General features: G+C 34.6%; 1 protein-coding gene across 1 annotated transcript; it reads left to right on the forward strand.

Annotated features, from left to right (window-relative positions):
• The first annotated feature begins 18,836 nt into the window (after positions 1 to 18,836).
• LOC131041118 (uncharacterized) lies at positions 18,837 to 19,553 on the forward strand. The gene has a single exon (XM_057974095.2). The coding sequence runs from the start codon at positions 18,837 to 18,839 to the stop codon at positions 19,551 to 19,553; it is 717 nt and encodes a 238-aa protein (XP_057830078.2).
• Positions 19,554 to 20,474: the final 921 nt, after the last annotated feature.

Below are 20,474 nucleotides of genomic sequence, written 5' to 3' on the forward strand. Positions count from 1 at the left end.
GTTATCAAGATTGATGAACTGTATATATAGGTGATATTGTCATGTAATTTAGGTGTCGATATTATTTTTGCATTATGAGAGAAATGTTTATTTGTGAACAAGTGTTTCATCCTTCAGTATTGTGAGTAAGGAAAGATTGGTGTTGCAGAGGAGACATCTATGCTTAACTGGAATTGTAATCATGCATTTGGAGATGTTATTCTTTCAATTCATTTCTTCTGGATTGTAGTTTGAATCTTATTGTAAGTCACTGAGACTTCCCTGAAGGTTGTAGCCTTCTGGGCCATTATATTTGAGAAGTGACCTCTAGGCAGTGTGCCTGAATGCATGTGCACTCCCCGTTGTAATATTTTCACATATTACTGCAGAGTTTCATCTTACTGTGTGTAGGTTCCCATCGTGGTTTTTCCCTTAACCGAGTTTTCCACATCAAAATATTGGTGTTCTATGTTGTGCTTTAAATTTTTGTATCTATCCCATTACTACAGTTTATCAGATCTATTTTTGATGTTAAAATTGCTGATTTGGCAAAGATTGATTCATGCCCCCCTTAGTCTTCCTCCTTGATTGGCACTAAATACTGGTATCAGAGCTAGATCCTCTAGTAGAAGCTTAATCGCTTGACGAGATCTGAGATGGCAGGTCAAGGTGTTATCTTTAAGAAGGACAGTCTGAGATTTGATGGGAGTAACTATGCTATATTGAAGGACCAAATGGAAGTGCACTTGAAATGTCTTGGTGAAAATTATTGGAAGATTATAAATAATGCTTATAATGTTCCTCTGAATGGACTAACTAATCCGAATGAGATCAAGGAAGTTGAACATAATATTAGAGCGAAGGAAACATTGCTTAGTGCCTTGACTGATTCTGAAATGATAAATGTAATGGGAACTCAGACCACACATTAGATCTAGGTAAAGCTTGAGATTCTATATGAAGGTGATAAATAGGTGAAAGTTGCTAATTTGCAGAGTTTGAAAGGGAAGTATGAGACATTGAAGATGAGAGATGATGAGAACATACACTCTTTCATGGATAAGGTGAATGATCTTGTCCTAGGTATCAGATGTGTCGGTGGAACCATTGAAGATGATGAAATTGTTGCTAAGGTATTGACATATTTGCCTTGTACTTATCAACATAAGGTTGCTTCTATTGATGATATATGGAGTGTGACTATAGTGACAAGAGATATGTTGGTTGGAAAGATTGTTGCTTTTGAGCTATGTGAGTTTGGAGAATCACATGGAAAGTCTGAGACTGCATTCATAGCATCTGCATCTGTATCCTGTAAGTAGAGATATTACCCTGATGAGTGCAAAATATCTAGATATGGAATAGAGAGAAGAGAGATGGAAGAGCAAGAAAGAGACTTGGATGAACTTGAAGCACTGATTGCCTGGAGATTGCCTAAAGGAGCCGGTAAGTATGATGGAAAGTTACCTTTAAAATGTTTCTCTTGTAATAAGATAGGGAATTTTTCTTCTAGAGAGAATGGCTAAGTATGATAGGCATGATAAGCTCTATAAGCATGATAGATATGAAAATCATGAGAAGTATGACAAGCCTTATAAGCCCAACCAGAAGTATAGGAATCAGAATAATTGTTATTATGTTGTTGATGAAGCTATTACAATTGAAGAATCAAAAGGAGATGAAGTTGTATTCCTTTTCATTAATGAGGATGGACTTGTACCTATTGATTCCACTAGCTGTACTATTGAGGAGAAAGCTTTAGCTACTAAAGTTGAAGATAAAGATGAATGGGTAATTGATAGTGGTTGTTCAAATCATATGACCAATGATAAAAGAAAATTTGTGACTATGGAAAGATATGATGGTGGAGTAGTTACATTTGGGGATGACAAAGCCTCTATGATATGTGGGAAAGGTTATATTTCCTTTGATGGTAAGCATAACATTGATGATGTCTTGTATGTTGAAGGTTTGAAGCATAATATTTTGAGTGTTTGATAGAGGCTATGATCTAAAATTCAAGGATGGAAAATACAAGATCCTAAATGCCTCGGGTATAGAGATTGCATCTAGAACTAAGACTGAAGGAAACATTTTTCATTTGAATGTTGGTGAGAAAAGTTGTTTGATTTCTCATATCGATAAAATTTGGTTGTCGCATAGGAGAATGTATCATGTAAATTTTGATTCAATGATTAAGATCCGTTCTACACATGTTGTAAGAGATCTACCTAAGATTGTTAAGCTTGTTAATCTAGTATGTAAGGAATGTTAGCTAGGTAAGAAAACAAGGATTTATTTCAAGAGAAAATAGTATACATCAGATGGATTGCTATATCCTGTGCATACTAACCTATGTGGACCTACAAATGTTAGAAGTGTGTAGGGTGATAGATATTTTATGTTGCTAATTGATGGTTATTCTAGGATGATGTGGGTTGTCTTTTTGAAGGAGAGATAAGAAGTGTTGGACAAGTTCAAGATATTCAAAGCAAAGGTTGAGACTGAGTCTGGATTGAAGGTGAAGTGTCTAAGATCTGATACACATGGACAATTTTGTTTTGATGAATTCAACTCATTCTGTGAAAAGCATGGGATTAGAAGACAATTATATGCTCCTAGAACCCCTTGGCAAAATGGAGTTGTTGAAAGTAACAACATAACTGTGTTGGATGGTGCAAGGACTATGTTGATTGAAGGGAATGTTCTGAAGATCTACTGGAGAGAATATATTAGCATTGTTGTTTACACATTCAATAGAGTTCACATCAAAGGTGATACTGATAAGACTACTTATGAGATATACTTTGGTCACATTCCTACTATGAGATATTTTAGAGTATTTGGTAGAAACTGTTATATCAATAGAGATGATGATATAGGAAAGTTTGATGCTAGGAGTGATGAAGGAATTTTCTCGGAATATTCAACAAAGAGAAAAGCCTATTGGTTCTACAACAAGAGACTAAGAAAGATAATGGAAAGTGCAAATGTGAAGGTGGATGAAAACCTTGGAAAAGAGATCAGAGCATATGGTTTTGATGATGGACAACATACTATTTTAGATCCTATTCAGATTGAAGAGCCTAAGTAGAATGATCTCGTAGAGAGTTAATCCAAATGTTGCTGCTACTGGTGAAGAAGTGGAGGAACCTAGTGATAAGATTAAAGGTGTAATGACTATAAGAAAGCCTCCTACTCCTGAAAAAGTATGATTGATTTCTAATGTTGAACGTAAAGATGTTGTTGAAGCTTGCAAAGATGAAAATTGGATGAGATCTATGGAAGAAGAATTGGATCAGGTTGAAAAGAATAATAGTTGGGAACTTGTGCCTAGACCTAAGGATAAGAATTTTATTGGTACTAAATGGGTATTCAAGAACAAATTGAATGAAGCCGGTGAAGTTGTTTGAAATAAAGCTAGACTGGTTTACAAATGATATTCTCCGAAAGAAGGAAAATATTATGAGGAGACATTTACTCCTATGGCCAAACTTGAAGCTATTTGACTATTGCTTGCTTATTCTGCTTATAAATATTTCAAAGTATAGCAGATGGATGTCAAATCTACCTTTTTGAATGGTGATCTTGAGGAAGAAGTCTACATTGAGAAACCTAATTAATTTTCATTGATAGATGATGGAGACATGGTATGTAAGATGAAGAAAGCTCTTTATGGACTGAAGCAAGCCCCTAGAGCCTAGTATGCTACTAGATAAATATTTGTTGAAATTGGGAATTAGTAAAGGTGTTGCTAATAGTAATATGTACTTTAAGATAGAAAATAATAACATCCTAATTGTTCAAGTCTTTGTTGATTATATTATCTTTGGAGGTGATGATGACTAGGGCATGAAGTTTTCCAAAAGATATGCAGAAAGAATTTGAGATGTTTATGATTGGTGGGATGAAATTTTTCTTAGGTTTTCATATTTCATAGACTAGAAAAGGTATATTCATATCTCAAACTAAGTATGTGAAGGAATTGCTAAATTTTGGGTTAGATGACTCTAAACCTATTGGAACTCCTATTTTGACTAGTTGTAAATTGTCTAAGAATGATGAATCTCCAAAAGCTAATCATATTTTGTACAGTTCTATGGTTAGTGGAATGTTATATCTTACTTAGACTAGGATGGACATTATGCATGTTGTGGTCATGGTCGCTAGATATCAAGTTGATCCGAAACAGATTCATGTCACAGTTGTTAAGAGTATATTCAGATACCTGAAGGGAACTGTGGATTATGGTTTGTGGTATCCAAGGAATAATTATTTCATGCTATATGCCTACATTGAAGTAGATTGGGCTAGTGATGATGACCGGAAGAGCACTATCGATGGAGCATTCTTTTTGGGTAAGAAGTTGGTTTCATGGGCTAGTAAGAAACAAGATACAGTGTCCTTATCTATTGCTGAAGCTAAGTACATTGATGTTGCTAGTAATTGCACTCAGGTATTCTAGATGAAGTAAATGTTGAAGGATATCAGAGTTATCTATGATGATCCTATTGTTATATAATATGATAATTCCAGTGCTATTAACATGTCAAAGAATCCGATGCAATGATCAAAGACTAAGCATGTGTCAATTAAATATCATTACTTGAGAGAGCAAGTCAGTGAAGAGAAGGTGAAGCTAGAGTATGTATCTACAAAGGAACAAATTGTTGATATTTTCACTAAGCCTTTTCCTATAGATACATTTGTCTTCTTGGGCAGTGAGCTCTAGGTAGTGTGCTTGAATGCATGTGCATTCCACATTGTAACATTTTCACATACTACTTCAGAGTATTATCTTACTGTGGTTAGGTTCCCATCGGTGTTTTTCCCCTAACCGGGTTTTCCACATCAAAATATTGGTGTTATGTGTTGTGCTTTCAATTTTATTATCTGTCTCATTACTATAGTTTATCAGATGTATTGTTTATGTTATAATTGTTGATCCATTGAAGATTGATTCAACCTCCCCCCTCTCAGTCTTACTCCTTGATTGCTTCTAACATAGGTTATGTCTTATACCTTTAACATAATAAACATCATTTACTTTATTCTTACCATCAATAGAGTTGTTTCTTTTTCCACAAATTGATGTAGCTTCTGCTCCTACAAACTTGACTAATCTACTGTCACATTTATCAAGGTTAATAAACTTATCTCTATCACTAGTCATATGATTTTAATTTCTGGTGTCAATGATCTATGCCTTTGGTTTCACTTAAGAAAGTAGACCATATTTGTCTTCTAAATTTCTACATCATCCATCAATATTTTCTTCAAAAGATAGGAACAAGTATTATTCATTCGAGTCATCTTCTTCTTTAGATGATTAGGCCTTCATTGAAGAAAAAATCCTCTTCTACTTATCTCTATCGTCTCTTTTGATGTCACTTTTAATCCTTTTATATTTTTTGAATTCTTTGTTATCATCTTTTGTTCTTCAACCATAATATTCCTTATACATACATCTAGAAGCATAATATCCTATTCTTTCACAATTCAAAAATCTAGGGGTAACTTATCTCTATAGTTGTTAGTTCCCCTCCTCAAACCTATTACAAATTTTTCTTTAATCTAATCCAAGTCTTCATTCTCTTCTTATTCACCTTCAAGCTTTGTTATGGATTTTAATGCTACTTTATTCCTTTCCTTCTTGAAGTAATATAATTCTACAATATCAAAGGTACCAAGTGACTCAATAATCACATTTATAATGTGTAACTAGTGAACGATTAGGGTTTCACCCTTTGATATAGTAAACCACTGATTTTTTCTTAGGGACCATTAAATTTCGAAAAGATAGAATTTGATAGATCTTGCCTTCATAGATCTAGATTCTAATTAGATTCTAGGGGTTTTAGATGAAACCCTTCTTTCCCTTTAAAATGAATCGATTTAATTAATAATGTTGAAATTAGGTTCAATGTGTTGAAATTGAAGAAATTATGCATAAATAGTGAGATACAATGATCAAACAAAGCCACAAACCTAGATCTAAGAAATATATGTGATCCAGTCACCAGTTAGGAGGGGCCTCAAAGAGATCAATCCAAACTAGGCAGAAAGAGTAAACACAACAAAAACAAGAGGATATGAAGGAGATAATGAAGAACTAAATGAATTAGATCACGAAAACTATTTACAAGCAAGTGGTAATATCTGGGTTACATGATTCGACTCACTAACCTGTTACAAACATGCCTAATTACAAAATAGATCACTCTCAGACCTCTAAATCTTAAGATCAATCTAATATGCTCTATCTAACCTGATTATGATGCTTAATAACATTGATTTATATAGTCTAGAAGGATCAGGTCGGCCCAAGAGAGATGAAATTGCGAAGAACAAGCTCAAACATGCAAAACCAATAGGTCGGCCTCCGCCAAAGAATTTACTTCAAAAAATCCAAAGGACAGAGTGAAGATCAAAGCGAAGGTTGGCCACATGCCAAGGAACATTGGAATCAATGAAGTAGGGATCTACAAGCTACGAAAGCTATGAACTAGGTGAAATACTCAAGCTATCTGGTAATTCTACTTCATATGCATTTCCAAAACTCAATTTCCTCAAGAGCTTGCAAGGTCCAAACTTCCTCATCTATAACTTGTTATAGGTTCCAATTGGAAATATTTCTTTTCTCAGATACACCATCACTTCATCGTCAACTTCAAATTATTTATGTCTTTTCTTCTCATCTGCTTTCTCCTTATACTTATTGTTCATATCCTCCAAATGTTTTTTAACCTAAATATTTAAGTCCTTCATATGATTTACAAACTCTTCTGCCTCTCCACTCCTTTTTTCTTCATTAATGATATCTCTCAATTCCGATATACCTCAGGGGTGTGCTTTGGTAAAAATCTCAAAAGGTGTTCTTTTGGTACTCATGTTCATTAAATTATTGTAGGCAAACTCTGCTTGTGCAAGAATCAAATCCAAACTTCCAGTTTTCTCTCCAACTAAGAATATCAAAAAATTTCCCAAACTCTGGTTTACTACCTCTATTTGTCCATCGTTCTGTGCATCAAAAGTGGAACTAAACTTCAAATTTGTCTTCATCTTCTTCCAAAGTGTTCTCCAAAAATAACCAACAAACTTAGCGTCTCTATGTGAAACTATTCTCTTAGGTAATCCATGCAATCTCACCACTTCCTTGAAAAATAAGTCATTTACATGCAGTGCATCTAATGTTTTCTTATAAGGGATGAAATGAACTATCTTGGAGAATCTATTCACCACCACAAATATAGAATCATGTTTCCTCTTTGTGTCTTAGGCAATCCAAGTATGAAATCCATGCTTATGCCTTCCCAAGTTCTCTTCGGTACTATTAAAGGTTTATACAATCCTACATTCTGACTACTACCTTTTACAACTTGACAAACTCTACAACTCTGCATGAATTTCCTAACATCCTTATGAATCTGAGGCCAAAAGTAATATTCACTTACCAATGCTACCATTTTATCAACACCAAAGTGTAAGGCCAATCCTACACTATGCTTCTCCTTTATCAGATTCTCCCTCATAGAACTCTTAGGTATACAAACTAAACTCCTCTAAATAACATCTCATCCTGAATGAAATAATCCAACCATTGACTTATTTCCACCACAACTAATTCTCTACATGATTTCCAAGGTTCTATAAAAACCGAGTCAACATCATACAAGGCATTCAACTTCTCAAATCCCAATACTGTCACTCTCATCTTTGTTAGCAAATTCCTTCTTCTACTTAATGCACCAACAACTTTGTTTGAATTTCCACTCCTATGCTTCAACACAAAGATGTAACTCAGTAAGAACTCTACTCATCTCATATGTCTCTTATTCAACTTATTCTGACTAATCAAATACTGCAAGGCTTGAAGATCAGTATACAACACAAATTTCTTAAGCAATAGGCAATGTCTCCAATTCTTCAAGGCTTGAACAATGGCATAAAATTCCTGATCATACACTGAATATCTCCTCTGGGAATCATTCAACTTCTCACTGAAATAAGCTACTACTCTCCCTTCTTGACTCAAGACTGCTCCAAATGCATTCCCACTTGCATCACAGTCCACTTGAAATACTTTGTTAAAATCTGGTAAAGCTAACATAGGTTGTTTAGTGACCTTCTGCTTCAACAATTCAAAATATTTATTTTCTCTGGTGATCCACTTGAATTCTTTCCTATATCCTCTCATTTTCTCAGTCATAGGACTACAAACTGAATTGAAATTTCTGATGCACTTCCAGTACAAACTAGCCAATCCATGAAATGATCTAACCTCTCCAATGCTTTCCATTGTAGGCCATTCAAATATTACTCTTACCTTCTCGGGGTCCATCTTCAATCCATCCACAGATATCACAAATCCCAAATAGACTAACTCTTCCTTCATGAAAGTACACTTCTTAAGGTTTATTAGCAACTTTTATTCCCTCAACCTATGCAAAACTTGTCTTAAATGCAACAAATACCCTCTTTTATCTTACTAAAAATCAGAATGTCATCCAAATACATAATAACAAACTTACCCAAGAATTTCTTCAATGCGTCATTCATCAATCTCATGAAAGTACTCGGTGCATTAGTCAACCCAAAATGCATCACCAACCATTCAAACAATCCTCCACTTGTCTTGAATGTTGTCTTCCACTCGTCTCCTTTTCTGATTGTGATCTGATGATATCCGCTCTTCAATTCTATCTTAGTGTAGTACTTGGATCCACTCAAACAGTCCATTATGTCATCCATCTTAGGTAAAGGAAATCAGTACTTCATTGTGATCTTGTTTATTGCTCTGGAATCAGTACACATCCTTGATTCTCCATTCTTCTTAGGTGTTAATACTACTGGTACTGCACAGGGACTCAAAATTTCTCTAATCGAACATTCCTTCGATAGTTCTTACACTTGTCTATTCAACTCTTCATTTTCTATCGGTGTCATCCAATGTGCAGCTTTGTTAGGAAAACTAGCTCTAGGAATTAGGTCCATGCTATGACTTGTACTGCTCATATGTGGTAATCCATTTGGCACATTATCTGAAATGATGTCTTCATACTCTGTCATCAACTCCTTTATCTCTTCTAGTCGTTCTTCATGTTCCAGATTCTCAGTCTTCTTAGGAACTAAGGCAAAACACACATTCTCATGTCTCATTCCATCTAGGAATTTCCTTCCATCCCCCAAATAGATTCTAGCATTCATACAGACTTCACTCTTTAGGGGATCCTCCAAGGGTAACAAGGTTTGTTTCATCCCATTTTATACAATAGTGTATATGTTGTTTCTCCATTATGTATTGCTTGTCTATCAAACTGCCAAGGTCTACCAAGCAAAAGGTGACAAATATCCATAGGCATAATATCACACAAGACTTCATCATTTGAACTCTGTTGAATGTATAAACAAATGTATTGACTGCTTCTCTCCAATATACATGAGGTAGGTTTGCTTCTGATATCATGCTTCTCGCTGCATCCAGAATAGTTATGTTCTTTCTTTCCACAACTCCATTTTGTTGGGGTGTCTGAGGTGCTGATAATTGTCTTTTGATTCCATTCACTTCACAGAATATATTAAATTCCTTAAATGTGAATAAACCTCCTTGATCTAATCTCAAACATTTGATTTTCTTACCAGTTTCATTCTCTACCATTACCTTCAATAGTTTGAATTTCCCAAAAGCTTCTGATTTCTCCCCGAGAAAAGTAACCCAGCACATTCTAGAATAATCATCAATGATTAGCATAAAATATCTATCTCCTTGTAAACTTCTAGTTCTTGCTGGACCATATAAATCAGTATGAATTAAGTCATATTGGATTTTTCTAGAATACTCTTAAAAGTTTCTCTAACTTGTTTTCCAAATTGACATTCCTTACATGTCGGATTATGAGGTTTAACAATCTTAGGTAAATCCCTTACTACCTTAGTTGTAATAATTTTCACAATGCAATCAAAATTTGCGTGACAAAGTCTTTTATGCCATAACCAACTTTCATCAATATGTGCAATCAAGCATGTCTTCTCATTGTTATTCAAATGAAAGATATTACCCCTAGTCTGATTACCTGTTGCAATTTCCAAACCAGTTTTGTTCATGATTTTGCATTTACCATTCTTGAATTGTAACTAAAATCCCTTTTCAACTAATTAACCAACACTCAAAAGATTATTGCTTCAAACCTTCAAAATAATAAACATTGTCAGTATTGTGCTTACCATCAAAAGATATAGTGCCTTTTCCTCTTATCAAACAAGCTTTATCATCCCCAAATCTTACTAGACCTCCATTGTATTCCTGAAGGGTTAAGAATTTACTTTTATCACAAGTCATATGATGTGAACAACCAAAATCATTGATCCATTCATCCTTTTCTTTTTGGGTAAGAAGTTGGTTTCATGACCGGAAGAGCACTATCAGTGGAGCCTTCTTTTTGGGTAAGAATTTGGTTTCATGGGCTAGGAAGAAACAATATTCAATGTCCTTATCTACTGTTAAAGCTGAGTACATTGATGTTGCTAGTAATTGCACTCAGGTAGTCTGGATGAAGTAAATGTTGAAAGATATCAGAGTTATCTATGATGATCCTACTATTATATAATATGATAATTCCAATTCTATTAACATGTCAAAGAATCTGGTACAATGTTCAAAGACTAAGCATTTTTCAATCAAATATCATTACTTAAGAGAGCAAGTCAGTAAAGAGAAGGTGAAGCATGAGTATGAATCTACAAAGGAATAAATTGTTGATATTTTCACTAACCCTCTGCCTATAGATACATTTGTCTTTTTGAGCAGTGCACTCTAGGTAGTGTGCTTGAATGCATGTGCATTCAACATTGTAACATTTTCACATACTACTGCAGAGTATCATCTTATTGTGGTTAGGTTCCCACCGTGGTTTTTCCCTTAACTGGGTTTTCCACATCAAAATCTTGGTGTTATGTGTTGTGCTTTCAATTTTATTATCTATCTTATTACTATAGTTTATCAAATCTATTGTTTATGTTAGAATTGTTGATCCAACCAAGACTGATTCAACCCCCCCCTCTCACTCTTCCTCCTTGATTGCTTCTAACATAGGTTATCTCTTAGACCTTTAGCTTAATAAACATCATCTACTCTATGCATACCATCAATAGAGTTGTTTCTTTTTCCACAAATTTATGTAGCTTCCTCTCCTACAAACTTAACTAATCTACCATCACAATTATCAAGCTTAATAAACTTATCTCTATCACTAGTCATGTGATTTTAATTTCTGGTGTCGATGATCTATGTCTTTGGTTTCACTTTAGAAAGTAGAGAATATTTGTCTTCAAAATTTCTACATCATGCATCAATGTTTTCTTCAAAAGCCAGGAACAAGTATTATTCATTTGGGCCATCTTCTTCTTTAGATGATTAGGCCTTCATTGAAGAAAAAATCCTCTTCTACTTATCTCTATCGTCTCTTTTGATATCACTTTTAATCCTTTTATATTTTTCTCATTCTTTGTTATCATCATTTGTTCTTCAACCATAATATTCCTTATACATACATCTAGAAGCATAATATCCTATTCTTTCACAATTCAAACCTTTAGGGGTAACTTATCTCTATATTTGTTAGTTCCCCTCCTCAAACCTTTTACAATTTTTTCTTTAATCTAATCCAAGTCTTCATTCTCTTCTTATCCATCTTCAAGCTTTGTTATGGATTTTAATGCTACTTTATTCCTTTTCTTCTTAAAATAATATAATTCTAAAATATCAAAGGTATCAAGTGACTCAATAATCACATTTATAATGTGTAACTAGTGAAAGATTAGGGTTTCACCCTTTGATATGGTAAAACCACTCTTTTTTTCTTAGGGACCATTACATTTGGGAAAGATAGAATTTGATAGATCTTGCCTTGATAGATCTAGATTCTAATCAAATTCTAAGGGTTTTATATGAAACCCTTCTTCCCTTTAAAATGAATCAATTTAATTAATAATGTTGAAATTAGGTTCAATGTGTTGAAATTGAAGCAATTATGAATAAATAGTGAAATACAATCATCAAAAAAAGCCACAAACCTAGATCTGAGAAATATATGTGATGTAGTCACAGGTTAGGTGGGGCCTCAAAGTGATCAATCCAGACTGGGCAGCAAGAGTAAACACAATAGAAACAAGAGGATATGATGGAGATAATGAAGAACTGAATGAATTAGATCACGAAAACTGTTTACAAGCAACTGATAATATCTAGGTTATAGGATTCGACTCACTAACCTATTACAAACATGCCTAATTACATAACAGATCACTCTCAGACCTCTAAATCTTAAGATATATCTACTATGTTCTATCTAACTTGATAATGATGCTTAATAACACTAATTTATATAGTGTGGAGGGATCTGGTCGGCCCAAGAGAGATCAAATACCGAAGAACAAGATCAAACATGCAAAACCAACAGGTCGGCCTTCGCCAAAGAAGTTCCTTCGAAAAATCCAAAGATTGGAGTGAAGATCAAATGGAAGGTCAACCACATGCCAAGGAACATTGGAATCAATGAACTAGGGATCCGCAAGCTATGAAAGAGATCCACAAGATTTGCCAATGCAAATAGGTCCAAGCAGTTCTGGTGCCAGAAAAATGTCTTGGAATTCGGAATCAATAACTTGTCAACAAATGATCCAAATGGTCTACGGTTTAGGAACAAGGAAAATGATCATGTCCTCAAGCAAAATCTAGATCCGCAAGATCCAGTGAGCAAATGCAAGAAAAATGCAGAAAGAAATGTTGAAATTGCAAAACAGAAAAAAAAAAAAATGAAAATAAATGTTTTTGGTTGATGTTAGATTGCCAAGAACCAGGGATGCTGCTACATCAAACATCCGGGGTTTTTGAAAAAAAGTGAGTCTCTCACTTTGCAGGGGTTAGAGGGAAACCAAGGCGGTCCACCTCTGCCTTATAAATCCAAGATGAATCCTCAACTGGTCTATCCTTCCACTTCACAAGATACTCCTTATACTAACTTCTTCGAGTGCTATGCCCAATCCTACTATCCAAAATGTCTTCAATCTAATCTGGCTCCTTCTGGAGGTAACTATTTCTCGAAGTCTTCAATACTGCCATCATTAAATTTTGATTCATGATACTGATGTCGATCTGTAATATTGAATACAGGTGAAATACTCAAGCTATCTGGTAATTCTACTTCATATGCATTTCTGAAACTCAATTTCCTCAAGATCTTGCAAGGTCCAAACTTCCTCATCTGCAACTTGTTATAGGCTCCAATTGGAAATATCTATTTTCTCTAATACACCATCACTTCATCGCCAACTTCAAATTATTTATGTCTTTGATTCTCATCTTCTTTCTCCTTATACTTGTTGTTCATATCCTCCAAATGTTGTTTAACATAAATATGTAAGTCCTTCATATGATCTGCAAACTCTTCTACCTCTGCACTCTTTTTGTCTTCATTAATGATATCTCTCAATTCGGATATACCTCTTGGGTGTACTATGGTAACAATCTCTAAAGGTGTTCTTTCGGTACTCATGTTCATTGAATTATTGTAGGCAAACTCTGTTTGTGCAAGAAACAAATCCAAACTTCTGGTTTTTTCTCCAACTAAGCATCTCACCAAATTTCCCAAACTCTGGTTTACTACCTTTGTCTATCTATCGGTCTGTGGGTGAAAAGTGGAACTAAACTTCAAATTTGTCTTCATCTTCTTCCAAAGTGTTCTCCAAAAATAACCAACAACCTTAGCGTCTCTGTGTGAAACTATTCTCTTAGGTAATCCATGCAATCTAACCACTTCCTTGAAAAATAAGTCAACTACATGCAGTGCATCTAATGTTTTCTTACAAGGTTTGAAATGAACTATCTTTGAGAATCTATCCACCACCACAAATATAGAATCATGTTTCCTCTCTGTCTCTTATGCAATGCAAGTATGAAATCCATGCTTATGTCTTCCCAAGGTCTCTCTGGTAGTGTCAAAGGTTTATACAATCCCACATTCTGACTACTACCTTTTACAACTTGACAAACTCTACAACTCTGCACGAATTTCTGAACATCCTTATGAATCTCAGGCAAAAAGTAATGTTCACTTACCAATGCTACCATTTTGTCAACACCAAAGTGTAAGGCTAATCCTCCACTATGCTTCTCCTTTATCAGATTCTCCCTCATAGAAGTCTTAGGTATACACAACTGAACTACTCTAAATAACATCTCATCCTGAATGAAATAATCCAACCACTAACTTCTTTCCACCATAACCAATTCTCTACATTATTTCCAAGGTTTTGCAAAATTTGGGTCATCATCATACAAGATCTTCAAGTTCTCAAATCCCAATACTATCATTCTAATCTATGTCAGCAAATTCCTTCTTCTACTTAATGCACCAACAAATTTGTTTGACTTTCCACTCCTATGCTTCAACACAAAGGTGTAACTCTGTAAGAACTCTACTCATCTCATATGTCTCTTATTCAACTTATTCTGACTGTTCAAATACTGCAAGGCTTGAAGATCAGTATACAACACAAATTTCTTAGGCAATAGGCAATGTCTCCACTTCTTCAAGGCTTGAACAATGGAATAAAATTCCTGATCATACACTGAATATCTCCTCCGAGAATCATTCAACTTCTCACTGAAATAAGCTACTACTCTCCCTTCTTGACTCAAGATTGCTCCAAATGCATTCCCGCTTGCATCACAGTCCACTTGAAATACTTTGTTGAAATTTGGTAAAGCTAACATAGGTTGTTTAGTTACCTTCTACTTCGGGAATTCAAAAAATTTATTTTCTCTAGTGGTCCACTTGAATTCATTCCTATATCCTCTCATTTGATCAGTCATAGGACTACAAACTAAATTGAAATTTCTGATGCACTTCCAGTACAAACGAGCCAATCCATAAAATGATCTAACCTCTCCAATGCTTTCCATTGTAGGCCATTCAAAAATTGCTCTTACCTTCTCCAGGTCCATCTTCAATCCATCCATAGATATCACAAATCCCAAATAGACTAACTCTTCCTTCATGAAAGTACACTTCTTAAGGTTTATTAGTAACTTTTCTTCCCTCAACCTCTGCAAAAATTGTCTTAAATGCAACAAATACCCTCTTTTGTCTTACTGAAAGTCAGAATGTCATCAAAATACACAATAAAAAACTTACCCAAGAATTTCTTTAATGTCTCATTCATCAATCTCATGAAAGTACTCGGTGGATTAGTCAACCCAAAAGACATCACGAACCATTCATACAATTCTTCATTTATCCTGAATGTTGTCTTCCACTCATCTCTTCTGATTATGATCTTATGATATCCACTCTTCAAGTCTATCTTGGTGTAGTACTTGGATCCTCTCAAACAGTCCATTATGTTATCCATCCTAGGTAAAGGAAATGAGTACTTCACTGTGATCTTATTTATTGCTCTGGAATCAATAACATCCTCCATTCTCCATTCTTCTTAGGTGTTAATACTATTGGTACTATACAGGGACTCAAACTTTCACTAATCAAACATTTCTTCAACAGCTCCTGCACTTGTCTATTCAACTCTTCATTTTCTGTTAGTGTCATCCAATGTGCAGCTTTGTTACACAAACTAGCTCTGAGAATTAGGTCCATGCTATGACTAATACTCCTCAAAGGTGGTAATCCATCGGGTACATTATCTGAAATGGTCTTCATACTCTGTCATCAACTCCTTTATCTCTTCTAGTCCTTCTTCATTCTCCAAATTCTCAGTCTTCTTAGGAACTAAGGCAAAACACACATTCTCATGTCTCATTCCACCCAGGAATTTCCTTCCATCCCCCAAATAGATTCTAGCATTCATACAGACTTCACTCTTTAGGGGATCCTCCAAGGGTAACAAGGTTTGTTTCATCCCATTTTCTACAATAGTGTATATGTTCTTTCTCCCATCATGTATTGCTTGTCTATCAAACTACCAAGGTCTACCCAACAAAAGGTGACAAATATGCATAGGCATAATATCAAACAAGACTTCATAATGTGAACTTTGTTGAATGTATAAAAAATTCTATTGACTGCTTCTCTCCAATATACATGAGGTATGTTTGCTTCTGATATCATGCTTCGAGCTCCATCCAGAATAATTGTGTTCTTCCTTTCCACAACTCCATTTTGCTAGGCTATCTGAGGTGCTGATAATTGTCTTTTGATTCCATTCACTTCACAGAATGTATTAGATTCCTTAGATGTGAATTCACCTCCTTAATCTAATCTCAAACATTTGTTTTTCTTACCAGTTTCATTCTCTACCATTACCTTGAATAATTTGAATTTCCCAAAAGCTTTTGATTTCTCCCTGAGAAAAGTAACCCAACACATTTTAGAATAATCATCAATGATTAGCATAAAATATATATCTCCTTGTAAACTTCTAGCTCTTGTTGGACCACATAAATCAGTATGAATTAAGTGAATAACATTATTGGATTTTTCTGGAATACTCTTAAAATTTGCTCTAACTTGTTTTCCAAATTGACATTACTTACATACTAGATTGTGAGGTTTAACAATTTTAGGTAAATCCCTTACTGCCTTAGTTGTACCGATTTTCACAATGCAATCAAAATTTACATGACAAAGTCTTTAATGCCATAACCAACTTTCATCAATATGTGCAATCAAGCATGTTTTCTCATTGTTATTCAAATAAAAGATATTACCTCTAGTCTGATTGCCAGTTACAATTTCCAAATGAGTTTTGTTCATGATTTTGCATTTACCATTCTTGAATTGTAACTAAAATCCCTTTTCAACTAATTGACCAACACTAAAAATATTATTGCTTCAAACCTTCAACATAATAAACGTTGTCAGTATTGTGCTTACCATCAAAGGTATAGTGCCTTTTCCTCTGATCAAACAAGCTTTATCATCCCCAAATCTTACTAGACCTCCATTGTATTCCTGAAGGGTTAAGAATTTACTTTTATCACCAGCCATATGATGTGAACATTCGGAATCAATGATCCATTCATCCTTTTCTTCAATTTTAGCTGTCAAGGCCTGCTCTACCAGTTGAATAGTAAGTGTTGGTTGATATTATGTTATTGCAACAAAAGCCCATCCATCATCTGTCGGTTCCTCATTAGAATCATCAGTAACTCCTTCATCAGCATAGTAACATGATTTGTCTCTATTCTTCTTAAATCTGTATCTCTGATATTCAGGGTTAGGCTTATATGTTCTTTTAGCTTCTTCTTTCAATCTTGCATGTCTATCAAGACACCTAGATGCCATATAACCAATTTTATTGCAGTTAAAACATTTAAATGGTGATTTACCTTCATACTTACTTCTAACTGGACCTTTAGGCATTTTCCTTGCAAATAGTGCTTCAAGCTCTTCAAGTTCTTCATTCTCTCTTCTGATTTCTTCAAGTTCTCTAGCATAGAGTGCTTTCCAATCAGATTTTCTAGATGATGATGAAGCTTTGAAAGCCAAATCTGTCTTAATTGTAGCAATAGGACGAAATTCCTCAAGATCAAAGTTGAAAGTTTTCCAACCAAAGTATCTCTAGATACTAATATATTAGGCATTGTTCTCAATTCATTAATAGAAGTTACTTTCATTTTGTATGCCAGTGGAAATGCTCTTAAAACTTTAGAAACAATTTCATCTTCACTTAAGGATCCTCCACAACATTGTATACCCAAAACAATTTCATTAACTCTTTCCATAAAAGTAGAAATCTTTCATCTTCTTTCATTTTCAGATTTTCATACCTGACCCGGAAGCACTCCAATTTTGCAATTTTTACAGTGGTATCACCTTCATTCAATGTCACCAATTTATCCCAAGTAGATTTAGCAATAGATTGGTTTGATAATCCCATGATTTGTTGATCTGACAATGCGCTCAAAAGTGCTTCCTTTGCTTTGCAATCATTCTCCTGATCTTTAACCAACGTTGGTGGATTAGGTTGACTCTGTGTAGGACCAACATAGCCATTCTTTGTAACATCCCATATGTCTTTTCCAATGCAATTCAGATGTGTATCCATTCTGATCTTCCATATACCATAGTTAGTTCCATCAAGCTTCGGATTGTCCTTCTTGAAATCTAATTTGAACCCTTCTCTCTAGGCTTCTAACTTGTCCCTAGTAATTTTGGTTGATAGTGAACATAGTGTTGATTCTTTGAGCTATGAGACTAATTCCACTTCTCACCCTGATTCCCCTAACTCTAATGACCCTTTGCAAAGAGGAGTCTAATGAGTCAAAGAAAGTGCCCATTTATAAACCCAACTAGATGCAATGTATTTTTTATTTCAAACTCAAACACAAGATAGAGGAGATTTGTAGGGCCTTCAAGACACATATGGAACTTTCAAAGTGCCAAATGGCCTAGAAAATATATACATTGGAGAAGTTGATTTTTAAGAAAAAACTAGTTGGAAGAAGATCTTCATAGTAAGGTGTAGCAACAAACTAAGATTATGGAAGAGACATTTGAGAGCTAGCATGTAATTGCAGAGGAGATTTAGAACATCAAGAAGGAGGCTAAGTACCGCTAGCTGGAGGATGAGATCACAATTTTGAAAGAAAATGTTTTTTAAAAGAAAATGATTAATAATAGTAACACACTGGTTTGCCATACGCATGTTTCTCTTCAAACTAATTTTAATAGTTGTACAGACATGTGATGTGGAAAGGTTCTTGCTCAATTGGATTTGGAATGGTTGCATCGCTTGAGATGAAATAAAGAAGGCATTCCACATGTTTCAGAAGAAACCCAATTTTAAACCGTTGTTGAATTCTCGAAGAATAGCTATCTTGTGTGATAATACTTGCAAAAATGTCGAATGCAAATGAGAATGGTAAGCAAAAGCAGTATTCTGATAGCAATAACGGGATGAAGAAGAAAAACAAAAAGGGCAGAACATTGACCCTTTCGGAGCTTCTCATTGGTAAACAAGTAATACCGCAGGTCTATGAGAAACAAGCTAAGCGACCTATGAACGATCCTCGTGATCATAGTCATGAGACTGAACACTCCAAAGACAGCGGACATGGCGAGAAGAATAAGAAAAAAATAATGGCGGGGACCGAGCAATACAAGGAAAATGAAACTTTGAGAACGACCGCTAATTCTCGAACACGTTCCCGTTCGCCTCCCTTTATTTCAAGAGCCAATGGAGATGACAATTGGAACATTCCAAAACACACAAACGATTTTCGTTCTGCAAGAGCAGGCAATAATATAAACATTAACAATACCACCTCCAATTCCAGTTGGAGGAGTTCCGAGTCACATTCAAATAGCAATGTAAATGAAAACTGGAACATTGCAAAAGATAGAAGACAAACATCCAATTATAGTAAAGATTACAGTTCTAGAGCAAATTCTAACAATGGTAATTCTGGTTATTCTCGTCCTCTGTATGGAAGTGGTTTTAGTAATAGGCCTTGGCAGCAGCAGCAAAGGAATACTGCTCACCCTCCATGTCCTCCCTCCCAATATCGTCCACTTTCCAATAATTGGGATGACGACGACCGAAATTACAGGCTTTAAGCTACTTACTTCTCTTTTTTGTCGTGCCCACGTCAAGTCGTTATTCTAAAATCCACACTGACTACACTACATAGCATTATTGATTTAATGGAACTACAATTGTTCTAATTCATCTAACAAACATTCAAATGATATTATTAGAACCATCTTATGTATATTTTCTAGATAATTTGAATTTAATACTAATAGTTGTATATTTAAAGATAAATCTTAGGACATTATGAAGCTTTTAATTAATTTGATAATTATTTTAATCATTATAATTAATTGTTTAATGTTTACACACAATAGCTATAATTACAGCTGCAGCATTCATCTTGTATAGATACTAATTTTAAAAATTTGTTATCTTCTATGTCTTTCATGTTATTAATCTTGTGAAATTAGCAAGGGGAATTGACCAAGAACTAGTAGGTTTTCTCACTTCAATCATCTCACAAAAGATCCACAAAAGTGTTCACTAACACTAAAAGTTCCAAAATGGGTACCATTTGTAAGTGCATAGGTTTTATGAATGTGTGACAACTTATGACAATATTATGGTATCTTATATAGAAATGAACTACATTTGGCATAATTCTATGTGATCATTTCTCAAAGCTAAGAAGAAAATTAGAGCTAGGTGTGTCACAAATTTTCATGACACTTATATCTAAGAAATATCAATAGTGGCCCTATATAATTACTTTTATCTTCTAGCCCTATGTTTATGGTGATTTCGTCCAATTTTCATTATACTCTCGCTCTTCATTGACTAATTTGGCCATTTTAATTTTTATACAAATTATAAAATTTCTATTATCCATCGATGAGCCTTTATGTAAAGTCTCTGTCATTGATAATTTATCAAGATTTAAATTGTTAACGTTTAGCCATATATAAATTACCTCTATTCATTTGACAAATAAGAAATCTTTGCTA

Source organism: Cryptomeria japonica, chromosome 9 (assembly GCF_030272615.1).
Source record: "Cryptomeria japonica chromosome 9, Sugi_1.0, whole genome shotgun sequence".
Lineage (NCBI taxonomy): Eukaryota > Viridiplantae > Streptophyta > Pinopsida > Cupressales > Cupressaceae > Cryptomeria > Cryptomeria japonica.

What these genes read in the sequence shown, in the direction of transcription:
- LOC131041118 (XM_057974095.2), top strand. Translation starts at nt 18,837, where the DNA reads ATGTCGAATGCAAATGAGAATGGTAAGCAAAAGCAGTATTCTGATAGC.